This window comes from Chaetodon trifascialis, chromosome 4 (genome assembly GCF_039877785.1).
Source record: "Chaetodon trifascialis isolate fChaTrf1 chromosome 4, fChaTrf1.hap1, whole genome shotgun sequence".
In the NCBI taxonomy this organism is placed as follows: domain Eukaryota; kingdom Metazoa; phylum Chordata; class Actinopteri; order Chaetodontiformes; family Chaetodontidae; genus Chaetodon; species Chaetodon trifascialis.
In genome coordinates this window covers 14,959,402-14,981,123 of record NC_092059.1, presented here as the reverse complement: position 1 = coordinate 14,981,123, position 21,722 = coordinate 14,959,402, and the positions used below count along the sequence as shown (strand labels likewise).

General features: G+C 43.5%; 1 protein-coding gene across 3 annotated transcripts; it reads right to left on the bottom strand.

Annotated features, from left to right (window-relative positions):
* Window positions 1-905: 905 nt before the first annotated feature.
* Window positions 906-21,437, bottom strand: rubcn (rubicon autophagy regulator). Of its 3 annotated transcripts, XM_070960124.1 has the most exons (22): window positions 21,192-21,433; window positions 18,913-19,066; window positions 18,079-18,162; window positions 16,895-17,054; window positions 16,587-16,693; window positions 16,130-16,355; window positions 15,005-15,430; window positions 14,488-14,535; window positions 13,781-13,873; window positions 13,161-13,276; window positions 12,785-12,983; window positions 12,470-12,577; window positions 11,481-11,555; window positions 8,502-8,562; window positions 8,190-8,322; window positions 7,934-8,079; window positions 7,569-7,633; window positions 7,061-7,299; window positions 6,165-6,226; window positions 5,904-6,057; window positions 5,691-5,784; window positions 906-2,935 (listed from the first exon to the last, which is right to left on the bottom strand). In XM_070960124.1, the coding sequence occupies exons 1-22, from the start codon at window positions 21,227-21,229 to the stop codon at window positions 2,799-2,801; spliced, it is 2,925 nt and encodes a 974-aa protein (XP_070816225.1). In that variant the 5' UTR covers window positions 21,230-21,433; the 3' UTR covers window positions 906-2,798. The 3 variants fall into 3 exon arrangements, with proteins under 3 accessions (XP_070816225.1, XP_070816227.1, XP_070816226.1); XM_070960126.1 differs by lacking the exon at window positions 11,481-11,555 and having other exon boundaries at window positions 21,192-21,437; XM_070960125.1 differs by lacking the exon at window positions 14,488-14,535.
* Between the last annotated feature and the right edge of the window lie 285 nt (window positions 21,438-21,722).

The window sequence follows — 21,722 nt, the reverse complement described above, 5'->3', positions numbered from 1 at the left end:
GTACAGTGTAACCAGGTGACTTGGGGATGTAGGCTATTATCTAGTTAGATATTTCAGAAATTGTCCACATAAGCTTATAATACGAGTGTCCCATATATATTGAAGTACAATTTTGAGTATTTCCACTGTCTGCTATGTTATACCTCTACTCCTCTGCAAGTCAAGTATTGTACTTTTTACTCCACTAAACTTTTAGTTGCTTTGCAGAATCGCCTTCATAAAACAAAATATAGGTTAAGGCAAGACTTTATTGATCCTAGGGGGTCCTATCAGTAATGTTGAAGTGATAAACATGAAGTGAATATGATATACATTATCCTGGCAATGGAGTACTGTTACCTATGATATTTTTTAAGTATTTTCAAGATGGTTATAATTTTTATCCAAGTAAAATTCTGAATGCAGGACTTCAAGATTAAACAGAGTATTTCTCAAATGCAGTATTACAGTGCTGGCTCTTTGCATATGTAGTAGTTACCGATTTTGGTTACTGACGATATCGTTGTTTCTCTACAAATCTTGTAACAACAGGGGAGAACTCCGTACAGCAGACTGTACCAAATGCCTCATTAGCAGGCTTCTGACTGAGCTTCAGTTAGAGCTGAAATGACAACAAGGAAAAGCAGTCAATTAATCTGCAAATATTTTGATCATCAATTCATTGTTTTCCACTTTTCAAGCAAAAATGACAAATGTCCTCAGGGTCCAGGTTCTCATCTGTTCCACGTCCAAACAGACTAGATATCTTTGAGTATTGGACTGTCTGTCGCAAAAAGTCACTTTAGGCCCTAAGAAATTGTGATTCACTGTTGTATAGACTGATGGTTAATCTGGAATATAAACAGCAGATTAATATATAATAAGAAATAATTGTTAGTTGCAGTCAGCACACAAAAACAATAACTCTCATCAACAGTCTTGCCAGTCTTTTATTATCATCAACATAATTAAAGAACAAAGACAAATTAACACAAATAATAGTCATCATATTAACAATAATTAACATTTAATAATAGACACTTTAATCTGTAGTGCACTTTAAACCTCTGCACCCCTCCACGTTCAAGGCAGTCCAAGGACAAACAGTCTGCTGAGTCGAGGAGGAGTGTTTTCAGTCACTGCGTTCAGGAGCTGTGAGTTCAGTGTAAAAGCAGCCTGGTTAAAACTAAAGACACTGGGGCACTTTGTCTCCTGAATACTTCTGTCAGGACTCGCAGACATCAAAATCACACTTATTGCTTTAAATAGCTTCTTGTGAGGCTGTGTTCATCTCATGAGATAATGTACACATAAAGCAAAGTGGAGAGTATTTCTAAAATGTATAGTTGACCTAAAGGGTCCCGACATTTATCTGAGGGGTCACCAGATACTTTAAAGTGCAAGAAAGAAAGAAATAGCAAACACTTGATGTCTAACTTTAGAAGAATTTCAGTCCAAGAGGGCATTAATGAAGTCTGAGAATGATTTAGCTACACGTTAGGAGTGTTTACTATCATCTACTAAACTTTTATTTTGGACTCACGATGTAGTGCAACCCAGTGACAGGAGCTTCATGAAAGAAACTTTTCACGGTGAAGGTTCATGTTCTTAGAAACGAACATTAGAAAAACCCCCAAAGAGTGACGTCCCAACTCACCCCTCCCACAACGACGACAGACAGGATCAGTGCAATTTACTTCACTCTCTCCATTATTCCAAAAGCTACGACGCTAGAAAACAGGCAAGTGCTGATGAGGCTGGTGCAACCCATTTGTGCATGGCTGCATGTACAGCAGGTAGACACGTGTGAACATACACACAGCTTGTTCTGGCATTCACACTCACTCACGCACACACTCACTCGCACGCACACACGCACACACACACACAGCAGCACAAAAATGGAGCATTTGCAGTTTCATTTAAAATATTTGAAAACACTGACTCTGAAACCCCTTTCTGAAGTCCTTCTATAAATTCAGCTTTCCAATGTAACTCCACTAGCTCCACCAGTCTAAGTTCATTGGTCCCAGAGGCACATAAGCGTGACTAAAATATCTTAAAATAGGACAGTAAGGAGCAGGAAAAAGAAAGGATTAGTTAAATATCTTCAATATTTTCAAATCAAAATAAAAACCTCAATGTTAAGGACAGGATTGCTTAAATACATTTTTTTTTAAAAATAGGTCCTGCCATTTCAGGTCACAACAACAAACTTCAGCTAAGCCAGTAGCCAATAAAATCACCAGAGGTGAAGCAGTTGCCAGAAGCTGCAATTGTAGGAAGGAGGAATATCGAACCTGGGTACAATAGCCTGAGCGAAAACCTGTTCTGATCCACTTAAATCTCAAATATATTCGTTTTACCACAGAAGAACGAAGTGCCAAGGAGTTCAATGTAACTGCAACATGGCTAGTATCAAAAATATCCCTGTAGAACAGAGGCTTTTGTCATTCACACTTAGATTTCTCATGCAGAGCAATTCAGTGTTGCTTTTCAGTGCTGACGGGTGTCGCACTGCTCAAAGAAAAGGTGATGAGTAAAGAGGAAAATAATGACACTTGCATGTTTGAAAGGGACTAAGCGTATACAAAACGCATCTGGGAATCAACATTAGCCATGTTCCTGTTGGGGACTCACGTGACACCAGTGCATCTGATGCCCTGATGTGGTAAAACCTGCATAAGAAAGAGATGAAAACATCTGTTTGCTGCCAGCATTGTCACCCAGGTGTGAGAGGACTGGAACGGAAAGAGAGGTGGCAAGTCACTACAATCATAGTCGCACTGTGCTCATCTGCTTTTGTCTCCGAGCTTCTTCTAGGTCCCACCTCCTTCGTCTTCTTGCTCCTCCATGTTTTTGCGCGCCATCCTCTCTCTCCGCTCTGCTAGCCGCTGACATCGAGGGCAGTCTTTACCAGTCCGGAAGCAGCTGCGATGGTAACAGGCGTGGCACTCTGAAAAGGGGGGAAAAAACAAGAGTGATGTGACGCTTCAAAGCATTTACGGCACAAGTGTGATCTCGACAGAGGAGCAGTGTTTTCAGTTCCCCTCTGCTAAAGCAAACAACGCTGCAGTGTTCACAACATTAACCAGAAGAACCTGTTTGCAGAGATGTGATGTTTCAACAGAGCAGCCAATCACAGTCAGACCTGAGGGAGGCAGGGTGAGGAGGAGAGTATAAAAGACACAGGAGTTAGAGGCAGCGAGGCAGAGGGCAGGAGGAAGCAGGTATGCGAGAAAGCTGATATCCTGGGAAACAAGCGCCACACCCTAAACTTGTTCCAACACATCCCATCCTTCCAAACGAGGCCACCACAGTGCTTTACCCTTCAAAGGCTTCACTAACACTAGACTGAAATGATGAGATAGATAAAATGACAGGCAACTCACATTTAAAAAATGGTGTTTATTTCATGTTCACATAAAGTTTAAATAATAGCAGGCAGATGTAAAAGCAACTAAAGGCATAAATTACACATTCACGCTGACACGTCAGTCAGTCATCTCGCAAAATGAGATGCTTCCTTCAACAAAAATCGGAATAAAAGCAAAATAAGTTAAAAAACAATCACAAATGAGGCAGTGAGGAAACATTTCCTCTCTGCAGGAGGAGTCTACATGTCAGTGAAACACGACTGCTGATTTCACACAGGGGGAACTCCTCAAGTCATGTTTAGCTGAGATCAGTCAGACTCCTCTGGCTCGAGGGGAACATGTGTAACAGACTACTCTTACAAATGATATTCGCGACCAAACTGAAATGCAAATGTTTAGGGGATGAGATGATAAAACACTCTGGTATCTTTCGCCACCCGTGTGGCCCAGACCAAAGCAGCACAGAGCTCAGAGCCAAAGACAGGAAACTAGACCGCTGAAGCTGACAGCTTCCACGTCACTCATCAAGCTTCACTCGCCAACACCAGCCAATGACATCCACCACCAAACAGCTGCCCAATGTCAACCTTCCACCAGCTGTGAAACTGCAGAAACCAAAGCCAAAACAGCAACACCGCTGCAGGGCAAAGAAGTGTGTGCCAAATGAGCACAGAAGAGGAAACAGTGTGTGAAATGTGAAAGGTCTGATTAAAGAGGGAGGCAGGGAAGTCAACTAGTCTGCAAGAACGTTTAATGTTCTTTTAACATTAAATACTTAAAGGGATAGTTGGATATTTGGAGTAATAAGCCGATTTGCTGCTGAGAGAAAGATGAGATGATCAGCACCCACTCTCAGGTCTGTGTGCACAGCCAGGACGGCACCTGACCAAGAAACAAGCGAAGCACTCCCCCTCCCCCGCCCCCAGAAAACAACATGACAGTTTATACTTTGGTTTTTCTACACTTTAAACAAACATATTACGTGTTAATTACTAACTTTTGAGGTGCTGGAAGTTGTTTCCCCTTGTTTCCAGGCTAAGCTAAGCTAACCAGCTGCTGGCTGTGGCTTCCTGGAGTTCATCAGTACCAGTTTTATCCAGCAGATCCATCAAATACTTAACTTTCAGCAGTTTAGCGGACTGTAACCTGGCTCATGTTCACCTTTGTGAGTCCTTCCCTTTGCAGCTTGTATATCTTTATATTGCTCTTACTCATCACCTCCACCTGTCTCAGTCTAGTCATTGAGCTCATCGATCTCTGCACTCTCTCCACCCTCTGTTGTGCTCTGTTTCTCCGTCCTTTCCCTGATCTTCCTGCCTCTCGTTACTCTCCTGGCTTTGCGAGTTTTACGACCTCGCCAAGTGGTCTGGGTGACGATGGCTGGCTCTTCCTCCTCAATATCCACCTCTCTGTTTCCTTCACTCTCCCCACTTCTATCCTCCTCCCCCCTGCTCCTCCCTCTGGAGAAAACAGCCGACAGCTGACGAGGTTTTAATAGTTTCATGAGTGTAAATTTCTCTACGTTTTCTCCTCCAGGTATCTCTGTTTCAGTTGTCTGCTCTTTGTTTGACATTTCATCATTGTCCTCGTCCTCCCTCCTGGCTTTTCCGTCCTCCTCAATTTCTTCCTCCAAAAGTCTTTTCTCTTCCGCTTTAACTTCCGTTTTCTCTTCCCCCTCTATGTCTCTTTTTGAGAAGCCCTTGGTGAAACTCGCTAACCCTGACACCTTCCAACGTCCTTTCCTCTCCTGTCCTTCTTCCTCTAGACTTTCCATGCTGCTGTATGTTTCACTGTCACTGTCCCTTCTGTCTCCTTTAGAGATGCTCTTCTTTAGTCTGTCTATGTGAAGAACCTTTAATAAGTTGACTTTTTCCCTTCTTACATGCACATCTCCTCTTTCCTTACTCTTTCTTCCCGTTTTGCTCTCTGCCACCCCATGTTGACCATTTCCTCCCTCCTCTCCTCCTCTATCACACTTTGTCTCCTCCTTCCTCTCTGACTCTGTCCCTCCGGTCATCTCCTGCTCTTCCTCACTGCCTTTTTTCCACGAAAAGGCTTTAACCCGTTTTCCTGATGGGAAAGCTTGTAATATCCCCCCTCGCCCCTTTCCCTCTTGTGCTGCGTCACCCTTTTCTTCTCCGCTCTTCAGCCCCTGATCCACATCTCCCTCTAAATCCTCCTCCCCTCCCTCGCCCTCTCTCCTGTCATTGAAGAGGGCCCTCGCCAGCCTACGGGGTTTGGAGATCTTCCACTCTCTCCAGGTAAGTGGAATGGAGGGGCGAGGGGAGGGGGCTCTTGAGCCGATCAGGCCTGCCACCAGCAGAGAGGGCTCACCTTCGCAGCGCTGGCACTTGTTCAGCTGGAATGGGAAGATGATGTCTTTGTCGTTCCCGCAGAACTCACACACGAAGCCCTTCGCCTGGCACAGCTGGGAGAAATCGATGGGAATCTCTGGTTACCTTACAACAGTTCCTGATAATAGATGTTTCATCACAGCAGTAAATTAACTGGTTAAGCTCTCCAGGTTATAAGAGATGGCTATCTTACCACACAGCGAGCGACGTGCACGGTACCAAGTTTAAGCAGCTCTTTCATTCGGGGAGCCAGATCACCGTTGCGCACAGCAGAGAGGTCATTGAGGGAGAAGAGGTGGAGGTCCTCGGTCAGGTGACCTGGCAGGCTGTCGAACTGGTCCAGCACCCTGAGGGACACACACACACACAATAACACACACACAGGTGATGTCATACTTTAGTGCTCCAAGATTATTGTGAAACTAAAACACATGCACAGGCACAGACGTCTTACTCTTTAGCCAAGCGACAGGTCTTGAAGAGGTTTTTCATGTGAAACAGCTGCACCCTCAAAACCTGAGCAAAAACAACATGGAGAAAACAAGGTCATGTTATTTTACATTCACTGACACAAACACACAGATTTACCGTTTCACACATGGTGGAAGGAAGGTCAGGTTCAGTTTCCAGTTACATTAAAGGGTTTAATATTCGGCATCCCTGCCAGCTCACTGGTGTGCAGGGCAAATATTAAATTTCTGCTCTTAGTATTTGCCTGGAGGTATAAGCTGCCTTGGCACACTTTTAAAGACAATCCGATCCATCTTATCCATTAATGAGAAGGTGTGAATGTGTTTTCTTGCTCTTTTAGCACAATTCTTTACTTACATAACCTCCTCACGCTGTTCACGTTAAGATATGAGGTGCTCTGAATTCAAATTGAAATTTATTTAGAGTACACCAAAAGAAATTAGATCAACTGGTTAAAAATAGATTTAATTAGTGGTTATAGACGAACAACCAAAAGCACAGAGAGTCACTGCTTTTAGAAGGATCGCTGAATGATAACACTGTGATACTTAACATGCTGTATGTATCCGACCACTGAGCAACAATCCTGAGGGAATTACACATGAAGGGCCCCTTTAAGATCGCCTCACTGTTTGTTGTCAACAGCATAAATTGCTCTGTTCATTCTGGTTTCGCTCGTACATCATGCTCAGCGAACAACAGTAGCATGTTGGTCCACAGCGCTGTTTAATGCCACCATTGTATGAGCTTAAAAAAAAAAAAAGCAGAACTGAAACTGTTATGGTGGGATTTCCAATAGAGACAAAACACCCACAGCAAAAACTTGCAACCATGTGGTTAGTGTGAAATCCTCCGTCCCTCTGCTGCATCTGTGCTCACCCTGACGGCCTCCAGAGCTTTGATCTTCTTGTACAGGCCACTGTTGATGTCATTGGGGTTGAACAGTGGGTCTCCAGCGATCTTGCTCAGCAGGTCCCGGGCAAAGTTGCTGACGTAGTACTTGCTGAAGTCCCACTTCCTCAGCACTCTGCCGGGAACCACGGCCTGGGCGTTCTCATGGCAGCACTGGCAGAAGTAGCGCCCGAGGTATTCACAGTAACGCAGGCGCTTGATGTAATCTGAAGTGTGGACAGGCAGCAGACACACAAGCAGGGTACAGAGTTTAGAAGAGCACAGTGTCTGAGAACAAAATGTCAAAGTATCTCTGCGCAGCACTTCTCCATAAAGGGAAACAAAAGTCAGCTGCACTTGTGAAAGTAAATAAAAAACCGGAACTGAAACTGTAAATGTAAACAGACGTTCAATGATTTGATACCGTCTGATCATGAGAAACATGTTCAAGCTGCATGTTAAGACTGAGGTGCCCTGCAACATTTGCTGGTCATACCTGGGTCGATGCGAGTGCCACAGCCAGCACACCGGTAGTTCTGTTTAGCCACAACTATCTTCCTCCTGACAGGGACACAAAACATGTCAGTAACAGACACTCTGTGGGACAAAGAGCGAGGACAGAGACCTTTTTTGGAGGGAATATGACTTAATGTACACTACAAATTTAGAAATGGCCAAATGGATCGAGGCCAATCTGATGAATATTTAGCCAAATACTTGGAAAACAAACATATTTGAGCGCTCAAAACATGTCACAATACAGCCATTTATGCTGATGATGCTGACTTGTGCACATCAAAAGCAATAAAAAAGTCAAGTGCTGATAAATATTGACTGCACAAAAAGCTGCTGTGGACTCACTTGGGGGCAGGATGAATGTTGAAGATGATCTGCGGTCGGGGCGGCGCCCACTCCAGGTTGCCTCGGACCCGAATCCTCAGCTTGTAGATGTCAGCGTGTTCGCCATCATCAGGTGAGATCGGCAGAGAGTCCGGGATAGGCAGCAGCTAGGAGAGAGCAGTATGTTTATCAGTATACTGATAATAATACAGTAGCAATTGGATGTTGAGTGTCATAGCTGTTCTGCTAAGTACTACATGTTAGTAAGATGCAGTACTTTCTGTGGAGCGTCGTGTTCTGGGACCAGCCAGTCCAGCTCCGAGGCCGCAGGAAGCTGCATGCCCTCAAACTGCCTGAGTAAACCCATGGCTACCGACTCAGCCGAGTTAGACTGCAGGAAGGATGGAGAGCTGAAAACACACCAAGAAAGACAGAATATATTTTAAAAATACAGCTCTTTTTATACAACACTTGCTTGCAAGTACATTAACATCATGTATTGTCTTTTATTTAGATTCTGGAATATGATATTATTTCTGTATTTCTTACTGGAGGATGAAGGGAAACAGGAAGTGGCGGTGTTACTTACATCGACTCTGAGCTGAGGAAAGACCTGCCGCTGGAGCTTACGCTGCGCTTGATGTCTGCATCTGGAAGACAGAGAGAGATTTAACTCCTTGGCAGCAGTGTACCAGTCTTACAGAGACACTTGATCCACTAGCCGTAGACACTAATAGATTTGTAATACTTGTACAGTAAAATCCAAATTTTATGATTCTTAGAATTGGAAATAACTGTCAAATGATTGATGAATTTGAAAATGTAACAGCACTTGACTGGTGGATGGTGTTAATTTCTCACCACAGGTCAGATGGCACTATTTGCTACAGCTCAGCAACATTCAATGCATTGAGAAGAAATTAATTACGAGAGAATAAAACCAGAAGAAGGCAGCTGCTTCTTAAAGGTGCTGAAGAGAAAGTTGCATGTTTTTAAATGTAATTTAGGAGGTAGTATGCAGGAAAGCCAGAGAGATTGAAAGGCATTGCTGCCATGTGTTCATGTAGCACTGCACAAACAACATGTAAACAAAGACAATAAGCAGCACAGGTTTGGTAGAACAGGAGAACGCCTGCACGACGTTTACTCAAATGAAACACTGGCTAGATTCAGAGCCCTTGTGGATTACAGTCAAAGTTGGTCGGCTGCAGAGTTCAACAAATGTGTTTTACTGTTTATGAGCAGAAATAGTTTCAATTAGACTGATTGTCATAGTTACATAAAAACTAATCAGACTGAACTGAATAGTGTGTGAAGATCACGTGACATAATCTGATAAATCTCTAGCTTCATTTGGATTTACAGTTTGGGCAGTCTGACTACTGTGACACAACAAGCACAGGACAATTTTCATCAGTGGCACGCAGCAAAAAAGCACATGAGCGCAGACAGGGCACGGCGGCTGACTGTCAGCGACTGTGTGTCCAGAGGAGCGAGGTTTGATTGCAGCACAGTTAGTGTGGAGTAACTGAAAGGAGCATTTCCTCACTCGCATTAGGCAAGAATGAAATTAAGTAAATAATTAAGCACATTTTTAGGCTCTAAATCACCGCATGACACTATACAGGAATTTGTTTTGCCAAGGTAGTCAAATCCCGATATCCTCGCATATCTCGCATGGATTGTTCTGACTGTTGACCCTTGAGGTTAATGTTTAATTTCATAAAACTGCCTGTATTTTACTGTCTGCAGTGTGGTGTCTTCATGCGAGATGGCCCACCTCTGCTATAAAACACTTTGAGGAAGCCTGCTGGTAACATTGCTTCAAAGGAAATTGCACTGTGGCCCTTGAGTACAGGGACACACCCATCCATGCCCTCAATTTAGAGGAGTGCTTTATGAGGAGGACATTTCACACACAAGAACATTTTTAAGATCAATCATTAAAAATGTGGTCATGATACCAAACTTCTCGTGTAAATGTGTGATTTTATAGAACACATATAACACGTGCCTGTTTTCTGTAACAGTACTGTCAATTTTCATCTGCTCAGTACTAAAATGTAATCACATTCATGATTCAGTTCTAGCTCAGGTCTGTTGGATTATGATTAGGTTTAGGTTATTTTGGTTAAGGGATGCAATTAATTATAAATCATTTGGAGTTATTAGGCTGGACAGATGCATTCAATGCTCTGAGCTGAAAGAGTCGAATATAACCAGAAAAATATATCACTTAATGTGGAGCAGGGAAAAAAAAAATTCAGTGTCACAATATTATCACAGCCAAAATCCCAAACAATATCTGCTCTTATACTGATCACAATGTGACATTAAATTCATATATTACTCAGCTGTAATTACAAAATACGTCTCAGACTGTGTGCACGTGATAAAATCATCACTCTGCCGGTACTAAGCTCTGCCACCAGGCAAAACAGAAGCCTGACTGTTCAAAGAGAGACAACTAACACTGGTTTGACTTTAAAAAGGAACAACAAGGTGGAAGAAACTGTATGTGACAGCATTCACACCTCATTCTCACTGGAGCCGCATTAAAATGAGTAATGGGGTGGATGGATAGATGAATGAGCGAGCGGTTAATAAACAGTCGCAGAAGAATGCCACCTGTTATCACTCATCTCCTCCCTGACTTCTACAGGCACATTTGTCCTACTGCACCACCAAAACCCCGGAGCTCTGAGCAACAAGCACCAACACAAACAGCCACATGCACAATTCAGGTGAGGTGAGAAGGCAGCTGGCTCGACTCCAAACCGCCCTGCTTGGAAAAGTTTTTGAGGGATTCTGAAGAGCCATACTGGAAAAATAATCTTTTTCATCTTTCATTCCTGGCCCCTGAAGTAAAACACTGTTTTGTCCCTTTTAAGAGCTGAATATTATTACAGTAGGTCAAGGGCTCAACGTGGAGCTTGCACACTAACGCAGCACCAGTTCTGGCCTGGATCATGTTGTTCCCATCTTTGGTCCATCATACTGATAACTTCTGTCCAAAAATTGTGTATATTATTATTAAACTACAAACTACTAAATACTTGTTAGTCTTCACGACACTCCTTTTGGGCTAACTGGCAGGAAATCTGGGTAAATCAACCCAAAACTAAAGGTTAGCACAGCAATATACTGATGTTTCACTCTTCAGACATGCCTGTGCAGAACAGTTTACTTAGTACTTCTGCTATCGTTTTAGTAATTCCTCATTCCATTTCTTCAGGCTGGTACTGCATGACCTCCTGTACAAGTACACTCATGCAGAATCAAAAGTGAATGTCAGTACATGGATTGACTAAAAAATAAGAGTATCTGCACATCTAAAGTGTCTTTAACTTACTGACAGTTGGGCACACTGGAAGATTTGTACAGAATCGATCAGTATGATTAAATAAAGACAAAAATGGGCTGTAAAAGGCAAGAGGGATTAGCAGGGGGGATTAAAAGGCGGAAACTCTCCATTTGGAGTGGAGCCATCAGCTTCCTCTCAGAGGAGCAGGGCTGCATGTCTACATGTAGCTGTGGAGCCTCATCCACCTGTCCAGCCTGCAGATACCTGAGAAGAGGGAGGCGAGTGATAGGGAGAGGCCGTTCTGAGACACCGCCAGCAGGGACTGGCCCTCACAGCCATCTGAGAGACAGAAACTAACACTCAGCACATCCTTCACCACATGCATGCACATTTCAACACTCCACAGAGCTGTGTGTCAGTGTCACAGTCACTCTGCACAGACAGAGTGCACGTGGAAGTCATGCAGTTATACAGCCCCAAGATACAATAAACTTTCTGTGCTTGCACCGCAGTACCAAGATGTGCAGCTGTACAGTACATGCACATTTGAAAACTCATGTTAATCGTATCAAAATAATCCATTTTCAGATGTTTTTATATGATTAGTATCCTGCAGTTGCTATTTGTCACACAAAACAGCAATCATAGGCAAGTTTCAAAATGACGGGTGACCACTGCCTGGAATACACTAGAAGCTTTTCCAGATCAAACCCTTTCAAGTTAGCACGGCCACATAAATCCTAGATGTGCTCACTCACATTACTGTAAGGTCTGAGTAAATAGTAACACTAGTAAAAATGTTTTATAGTCACCAACACTGCAGATAAAGGTACTGTGACTTTTGTACTCAGACCTCCATTTTTATGGTCCGTGGTAAAATATGACATGCTTGGTGAGCAACCAGAAGCAAGCGTGGTGATGAAATTATGAATTATGAGCAGAAACAAAGTCATTCACACAGACAAATGAGGAATTCCTCAGAGACTTCTGACACATTTCAGATTTAGAAACTCAATACTTTTCTGTTGGAGATGTAAATATTTCAGTCCAAGTTCAAATTTATGAATGCAGACAGCTTTTAGCTGCACTGTTTCACTCTAGCTGCAGCCTGTTCACCGTCAAGTAAAACGATGCTAGCTGAACTGACAAATGTACAAAATAAGCAGTCATATGCTTGAGTTGATGGTCTAAAATATGAAATTCCTTCTGTGATTTTTTTTTCTCCCCTTTGTTCCCTCATTCCCTCTCTCTACCTCGTAGTTCGCACTCCTCCACTTCCTCAGCTGAGCCAGAGTCAGACAAACCCTGGCAGGAGTCTTGAGAGCTCCTCCTGGAGCCTCCGCTGTCAGTGGAGTGGAAAACTGCAGGAGAGGAAGGAGGCGAGAGGCAAAACGAAGAACGATACAGAAATCAACAGGAGAAAATGACACAATGATGCAGTGACGCTAATCTCCTGAGCAAGACAAATAAACTTGAAATCCAAAAAGGTAAAACAAAATGTTCTCATCATCCACCACAGTCACGTATTCGTAAATAATCAACTAATATCTTTTTGATGTATGTCTTACTGTGATGGGAGGTTGTGCAGGGCGGCAATCGGTTTCGTCGTATCTGTTGCCTCCGCAGGCGAATCTTTTGTTTGAGCTGTTGAATCTCACAGTCGCTGTCTCCCTCCTCCTCGCCTTCCTCCTCCTGACGCCGAAGGTTGTACTTCATCAGCTCGATGGCAGCAATCAAGGACTCAGAAATGCTAAAATGTGCATTTTCCTACAGAATACAGAGGAAATTATAAATCAGAAGGAGAACAATTTATTTGTTCAGTCATGCAACATAATAAATTCAAGTTTTTTTGAGGTTTGGGGGAATTTTACTACCAATTTGTGTAAAAAGCAGCACCAGCGCTAGTCAGAATTAGTCATGAGTTCAAATGCACAAAGTCCTGACCTTCTCAAGGTCTGCACAGCTGCCAAAGTCCTGTTCTGACAGGTAGCTGATGAGGCTCTGACCCTCTGACGGCTTCCTGAACATCCCATCAGGAACACCGCTGTACTGGGAACCATCTGAAGAGACCGACACATACACATGCAGACAGTGAAGTTTGATTTTCTGCACTTGAGTGTGTTTCTGTTGGATTTTAAATGCTGTTAAAGCTTTCAAAATCAATTTTTGGTTTTAAGATGTCTCAAAAAATACAAAATAAAATAACCAAATATCATCTAAACCATAAACTGATGGAGTCAGCTGAGCTCCATCATAAACAGTGTGTCCAGTAATGCGTTGGCCTTTCTGTGACCTTCCTGCTCAGGTCCACAGTGTCACATTCATGGATCAGCGAACATGCTCACTACGTTCAACATTCAGGAACTGAAAACTCATTTTTCTTCAAAAAAAAAAAAAAAGTTCACGTGAGTCTTCCTGTCCAACTTCCTCCTATATTGAAGATTGCTGTGGACTTCCTCTGACTCACACCTTCCTTAAACAACAATCACTGCATAAGAGCAGAGTTTTAATACTACTTCACTCATTTTTAAACTGTGCTGCAAACAGAATATCAGAAAACTCACGAGATTCCATGTAGAGGGAACTGGGGGTGCTGGCATCACTGCACTGAGGTGAGAAAGGGCTGTAGTCCTTCATACAGCCGTCCCCTGCCGATTCTAGAAGAGAAATAGTCCATGTCAGAGGCCTCTTATTACCTAAAAGTCCCGAAAACAAACACTGAATTCTTAACATGCATCCGCATTCATACACAAACAGGGTTACAGGCTGTTTTGAGGCTTGCTGTACATTGCTTTACACTGCACAGCTGTATTTTACTGCATGTCCATATCCTGTGCTGAACAAATACAGGAAAACACCTGCTTTGCTTTATGTTTGACATTTACACTTTTCAGAGTTCAGTATTTAAGAAAAATCTGTCAGCATTCCCATCAAGACATCACAAACATTGCTGAGATGAAATGTTGACACAGAGTTTACGTAAAACTTCAATGATAACTTCAATAAAACACGGATAATTCATGAGAAATGTGTGCATGAAAAGTAAGACAACAATAAAAAGAGGTGATTCATGGCCTCTCCGCATCAACTTGACCGGAGTAACACAAACCAAAACACTTTACACAAGAACGTCAAACACCAAAAGACATATTATACGATGAAGGCAAGACTTGATATGAGAGGGATGAGAGTTCATCAGCATGCAGGGGGGAAAAGAACAGAGGATGGGGAGGGGTCAAATGATGGAGCACAGTGGAACTGCACTGCCAACCTGCGACCGGATCTTCTATTATTATGGTGATTTTTCGGTGGCCCCCTCCTTTGCACAAACAGTAAAAGAGAGAGGAGAGATAGAGCAGAAGGAGAGAAAGTTACCTCAAGCCAAGAAGGGGAAACAGTGAGCAAAGAGAACAGAGATGTTAATTCGGAAACATTTCAGACAGGAAGTGTGCGCCTTCTGAGAAAGACGGTGGCCGAGCACACCTCATTGAGCTACAAACACACAGATGATGTATGTGTGTATACTCCCACCTGCATCACACCTCCACTTAATGCAAACGCTGCACAAAAAATGGAACTGTTTAGACCAGTTAACATACAAAAATGTAAAAAAAACTGATTACTACAAGTAAAGCAAGAGCTCATCACTTCAATAAACTCTCAGAAGTGCAACCACGTCGGCAAATGTAGGACTCGAGTTCGCTGACGACAGATCGATATTCGACAGATATTCTGTTGAAAAAAACAAGCCCAGCGATGAGCATGCAAGTTACCTCTGATTTACTCACCGTTCCTGAGTTTCTGATTGATCCCTGTGTCAGAAAATGAGCGTGTGTGCCCTCGGGACCCCCGGCCCGGCCCCCTCTGGACCTCTGAGAAGGATGAGCGTCGGGGTGGGGGCGGAGCCAGGGAACCCCCTTGCAGGGACTGGTCCTGGGTCTCGCTCTGCTCACTGCTGTGCGTGGAGCTTCGGGAGTCTCGGCGAGTGCGCTGCCCCAGGTTTCCAATGGCCAGGTACTCCGGACCATCGTCATATTCGCCGTCCCCAGAGTCCCCAGCCTCAGGCTGAAGGGAGGTGGGGGAGGGCGGCTCTGTGAGGGAGATGCAAGGGACCGAGACGGGGCCAGGAGGGGGCGTCATACCCTGCTCGCTCTCCCCTGGCCTGGATACACACACCCAGGGAGCTCCCAGCGTGCTAGTTGGAGAGGTAGTGCCTGCAACACAGTAGGTAGACGAGGTGAGATGGGCTGAAACAGTGTTATGGTCACAGGCCTGCTTCTGTCACTTCTCTTTCACTTGCTCAAGCTTTGCTGATGTGGAATGAGCAAAGGTAATTTATAAAAGTAACAAGAATGTTAAAAAGTGATAAAAAGTAACAATAATGTTAACAGTTTTATCCATTTTTGAGAGCACAGCCAGTTCAGGACATTGAGTTTTGGAGGCTGCATCAACACATTCTTCAATATCTGACGTCGTCTACAAACAATCAGTCCTCTGTATGGTTAAGTCAGTCAGTCTATTCACATACAAACTGCAGTGCATTCATAGTGCCCCAACGCCATCCCCTATAGCCCTCTATGCACTGATTTCAGAATTGTGAGCGTTTTTCTCTTCATATGATTCACTCAATGTACAAGCTCAAAATCCTTCACTTAGACAGAGACCAATACATGAGGTCTGACCCATCACTCAGCTGTGTGCTGAGATCTAAAATCCATTTGTGGACCGACCAAAGCTCTGTTGCAAAAATAAAACACAAACCCAAAATACTGTAACAGCGAGGTAGCAGATTTGAAGCCCCATGATCCAAAGTGTTCAGCTGAATCAGAAGAAACTACAGATTAAAGGCATAATATGAACAAATCAGGGAAGCCTGTTTAAACTACACTTGTCACCCTCCACCTGTTCCTCACTTGTGCTGTTCCTGTTTTGGGATGCGACTCCCGTAGTGTTTCCAGAGTTTTGGCTGGTGGTGACTGCTTCTCGGAGGGAGCAGTTGGAGGTGGCGAGTCTGCGATTTAGGGATTCTCCTCTGAGAGCCGAGTCAGCGCTCCTCCAAGCCCCTCCAGCCCCTGGCAGCACACACAGGCTCTGGCTCTTCAACAGACCCAGACATGGCGGGCCCTTCAGAGGGGACAGCTGGAGGGTGACAAGGGAGACATTTTTAGACCAAGTGCATTTTTATGAACTTTAAATCTGTTTCTGGCATAATCACAAAGACATAATGCATGAAAACAGTGATAAAATCCAATGTCAAACACAGAAAAACAATACATACATAAATGTGCAAACAAAATCCATGGATGAAGTATAAATGCTACTAAGTAGACAGACTGTACTCAAGCCTTGAAATCATTTCCCGAGACCCACCCCAACAGTGTCCACTTGAGCCAGCAGTTTGGGGTTATTCTGCTCCACAGCTTCCAGACACTGGAACATGGCAGTCACATGGGGTTCGCTCAGGAGAAAGGCATCATCTGAAAGGCAAAGACAGACAGAGACGAGGAAGACAAACAGGAGATAAGACAATGAGAGAGATAATGAGTGGGACATGAGTGAAGACACACAGAGGACAGAAGGTCATACAGACGAGCAGTAATATCAGCCGCTTATCACTTTAGTTCACACTTAACACCAACATCCTTTAGATTAAGCTGAACCATGATTGCGAAACTCACCATTATAGTATTTTCGTGTGTGTCCCAGATGCCGGAGCAGAGGTCGCAGCTGAGGCGACAGCATGTGAACCTGTAAGCTGTGAAGCAGCCAGCGCTCAGCCTTGTAGCTCTCACCAGCATTCTTCATCCCACTACTTAACACTGGCTCCAGGTGACTGAACTGAGGATGCACGGGGAGAGGGAGCAAGAGAAAGAAAGAAATGAGAAATCACTGGGCGATTTTATTTATTTGCATTGTAATTACATTGCTTAACAGCACCACAGCCAGTATCATGGGATTCTATTTACTCCAAACATACGGCTGTTTGTGTTTGTGTGAGGATTGTATGATACTCCTATTTGTCTAAAATGCCCATGTGGGAGAGGTGAAGAGACGGCTCTGATGAAGATGAGAGGCTTGACAGTCTGAACTGAGAGAGTAATGAGTGGGATGAAGAGGGAGAAAATAGCAAATCCGCACCAGACGCGGAGACGGCAGACAAGGTATCAACAACCAGTCATCACATGATGATTACATCATGGCCGAGCGTGCTGTAATCCCTGCTGATCAGGAACAGAAGCCGTAATGAAGATAATTAGATCCCAACTACGCTAAATCCCTTTGTTGTTCATTCACTTGAAAGAGAGAATTGGAGTTGAAGGGTGACTGTTCTCCAAAACATAAAAACATTACAAGCTTACAAAAGACAGAGAGGTTGATGTTGTTTGGCAGGAAGAGAGCCTAAAAAAGGTCCATTTTCACTGTCATACTATCTTAGTCAAAGACAATTCATCAGCTACATGATAAATGGAGGGTTAGTTTTGTGCCATCTTTGCTGGTGGAATAAACAACAAATCTGTCAGTGCCAAACTATAAAACTGATCAGCGTATGGATAATACATGTTGCTCACTACTAGGCTTCCACAACTAAATCGGCTGTTTATTCCCTCCTTATAGTGAAGAAATTAGAGTGAAGTGAAATGCAGAGGCACATGATTTGTTGTGTCTGAATCTAAATTACAGAACCGAAACCCACCAGCCCATTCTAAATGTGGAACATGAAAAGCTCTCAGAAATTCCGACGCTGTTTTAAGCTTTGAAGCAAACCAAGCAACAAGGTGACTCATAAAAACAGGGTATAGAAGCATGCGTGGTAATATTTTTAAAAGGAATTAATTCTTCATTAATATTTATGCGACTGTACCTGTTCAACGTGCGAGGCGAGGTGGGGGCTGATGTAACGAACACACCACACAAAGGGCCAGTAGTCTCTCTGCTTGTAATACACCTGCAACACAAAACCAGCTGTGAGCACAACCCAGTTACAGAGTACCACCTTTACCAACACAATAAGCCAACACGGAGGGGGAGTGTGTCCCATAGTGATCTATTTTCCTGTATTTTAGGAAGTAAACTGACTGGCAATGCCTGTCTGATAATGTAAATGCTTGCGGAAATGTTAGAAAAATGACCCTCTACTTTAATAAAGCATGCAATATAACCTGTTACACCCATTTCTGACATCTCGTAGGTACTTTCCTCACACTTAGGTACTGTTACATACTCTCTGATTATGGGAAGTGTTAAATTTATTAGCTTAATTGCAAAAGTTTTTAATCTCAATTACTTCTGTATCTTGCTTTTCAATATCTTAGCATCTGTGGCTGTAGTCACAGCTCAAGAAAACCACCCTCCCCCTCCCACCAAACTGTGACGTCACATATTGAACATGGATAATCTGGAAGTGCTGAGCAGGCCGACGTTGTTGTTGTTTGTTTTTTGATAGTGTGGTGTTGTGGGGTTAGGTGACACATCTTGAATCAGTGACTCCTCCGTGTTCAAACATAAGTTGTTTCTGTTGACTAACCATGAAGAGTTTCAGGGCAAAGGGTAACAAATGCTAACTTTGGCCTGCAAATCTGCCACAGCTGACTGGAGGTCACAAAGAAATTGATCAGTAATCTGCTTACAGATTTGACCAAGAAAACAGAAAAAACAAGAGGGAGGGTAGTATCAGTCAGATCTCCTGGGTTCTGACCTGCTCATTCTTCAGTCCGTGGCTCAGGATGTTGTTCATGTCCTTGTGGAGACGCTGCAAGCCGCCGTAACGTGACCACACATTGGGGTTGTTGGTGGACAGGAGACCCTCCACCGTGGTCTTCAGGCTGGACAGTAGCTTCCAGTGCTCCCTCCTGTCAGGAAAACCGGGCAGCAGGAAGGGGAGAGGCAGGGGGACAGAGGAAGATTAGGAATGAGGAAGGAGGTAAAGAAGTGCTGGTGTTAGCAGAGCTGTGGCTTAAGGCATTACTCACATGAGCAAAAATACTTTTCCTGATATTAAAAATCAAGTCTTCAGCATTTCAGGGAGGATAACCGAGCTTTCCTCTGAACTCAGGGACTGACTGAGAAAGCTGACGACCAATTAATGTGTCAGCGACATCACTGCATCCTAAACAGATGACACCGTTCCACCCCCTCCCTATAAACATGTTTGCAAGAGTGCAGATCTTAAGTGTCTGTTAACAAAGCATAAGAAGACGTTTTGGGCCTATTAGTGACCTTTATAATCGATAACAATTATTCTATATAATCCCTACTAATTCTGCCTAAAGGAAGAGCACTGGGCTGTAATGTGTGTGCATTAGACCCTTTTAAAGTTATTTCCTGCATGCAAGGAAAGTCTCAGTGTCGATATCCTATATATTCCAGACCATAAATTGATATGGAGCGACTTGCCATTGATTCCCATAACTACAAGTTAGAAATTATGTGCTTAGGGAGTCAAATGTTATCTTTAGGATACAGCTATGGAAATCTGTTGTACCCAAAGTGTCAGAAACAAAGCAGAAATTATATCAGGTCACATTCCCTGAGAGGCCTAAAGCTCTGGCTCATATCCAGGACCTCCTCTTTTTCCCCTTAAGTCAGCAGTCAGACTGAACACTGTTGAAAACTGATCACACAACTTGCCTTCTCAGACAGAGAAAACAGAGAAGTGGATGAGGAGAATATCTGGTTGAAAAGCAAAGTCTATGAAACCTATGAATAGCACGTTTATGAACACAAGTCCTTTTCTTTCACACATAATGCAGCAGTGCTGAGAGGCAGCATCACGAGTTCAGCTGCGGAGCTAAATAATCAAATCACATCGTGTAACATCTAAGGCGAGAGGCTGGACATTAGAGAACAGTGTCCACATAGTGAGGACAGCTGTGCATTCATGCAACAAGGGAGACGTGTGTGACCTGTGTTAAGTGAGTGAGTGAGTGAGTGAGTGTGTGTGTGTGTGTGTGTGTGTGTGTGTGTGTGTGTGTGTGTGTGTGTATTCTACTATAGAGGCCTCAAGACAGATTTGTCTGTACAATCTTTAAGCTTCAAAACTTAAACTCATAGGATCCCAACATTACCACGGTGTACCCAGCTCATCTATCAGTTAGTGTAAAAGGCTGGATCCAAATTCCTCCACGATCCGCGTACCTATGATGTCCTAAAAGGCAGGAGTATCTACAATACTGATGAAAAACTCACAGTACTAATATTACATCCTTGAGTATGCGGTATGTAGGCTACACTGTCTACAGTAAAAGAGCATTTAGTGTCTCTTGTTGCAGCGCACTGATTACTAAATCTGTGTAGTTTAACTTCCTCTAACAGAAACTCTTGCCCAGGACTCGTCGTGTCAACAAATGCATATGATGTAATAATTTTGGACGTCTATTGGAAGCTAGTGTTAAAGAAAAACAAGAATTTTAGCTTTCTGAATCGCCCCGTATTTCAAACCTAATTATGGGTTTTTAATTTCCATCACCAGTATCAAAAGTCTTTCGCAACAAAAGCAGCGACACTTCGCAGGCGTCAACTTGACTTGACAGCTAGCGTTAGCTGTTAGCATAAGCTACTTAGGAGATGGCTAACAGTTAGCACTAACGAAAAAGTAAATGCTCTCGCGGTTAGCAACACATGTAGGAAATGCTTTAATGCAACCAATCTTTTACAATTTAGTAAATCAGTTGACCTTTGATATTTGACAAGTTGACAAACCTTGCAGATAATGTTGTTTGCTGCAAGGTGTCAAACCTTGACATGTCATGTCGGGCTAGCCTTAGTTTAGCGTCAGTAAACCACCAGAGTTTTAGCTAGCTAGCTCCCTAACGATAACTGCGTTGCCGATCCAAGAAATATTACTGAACATTTTTGTTTAATTTGCGAGAGGGTTCTCATTCAAACAGTTTCTATCTTGGTTGATTACGTAACCACAGTCATTCTTCGCAAAACTGGCCGGGTGAATTAACCAGCCTTGCCTTGGCTGTCACCTACCTGCGCTCCTCCGCCTCTCCCTCCGCCGAGATCTCCATATCCTCCGCCCGGAATCGAGTGCCGTACAAAGCTGCCAGCTTTCCCGAAAACTACCTCTAACTTATTTAGTACGATGGAGTTTTACCCCAGTAACAGGGCAGCTTGCAATAGTTACCCCGACTTCCAGTCTTCCGCCATCACTGCCCTGTCTGCCCGAGCCGTGGATCAAAACAGTAGAGGCCGCATGACCTGCTGTGATCAGCAAGTGGGCGGTGGCGTTGTCCTTCTTCTTTAGCTGCACTTGGCCTGATCTGTGTTGCATTACTGCCATCTTCTGGAGTTAGTTCGCTACTACACTTACACCATAAGGCGTAGTGGAGTGTCGTCTTCAGATTACTGTCCTTTTTTCAATCTAGTCATTTTTACGTCCTTGTTTCTTTTTCATCATGTTTCTCACATTACCGGCTGTTTTAATTTGAATGTAAAGGCCTCTCAGTGCTGTTGTCATAATTTCTTCCATATCATGCCTTTTCCCTCTGTTTTTGAAGTACA

Coding starts and splice junctions, on each gene's coding strand:
- rubcn (XM_070960124.1), bottom strand. CDS start 21,229: ATGGAGATCTCGGCGGAGGGAGAGGCGGAGGAGCGCAG. Junction 16,356..16,586: donor CTCAAGTGGACACTGTTGGG/GTGGGTCTCGGG, acceptor GTCACCCTCCAG/CTGTCCCCTCTGAAGGGCCC. Junction 6,227..7,060: donor AAGCTCTGGAGGCCGTCAGG/GTGAGCACAGAT, acceptor GTTTTTGCTCAG/GTTTTGAGGGTGCAGCTGTT.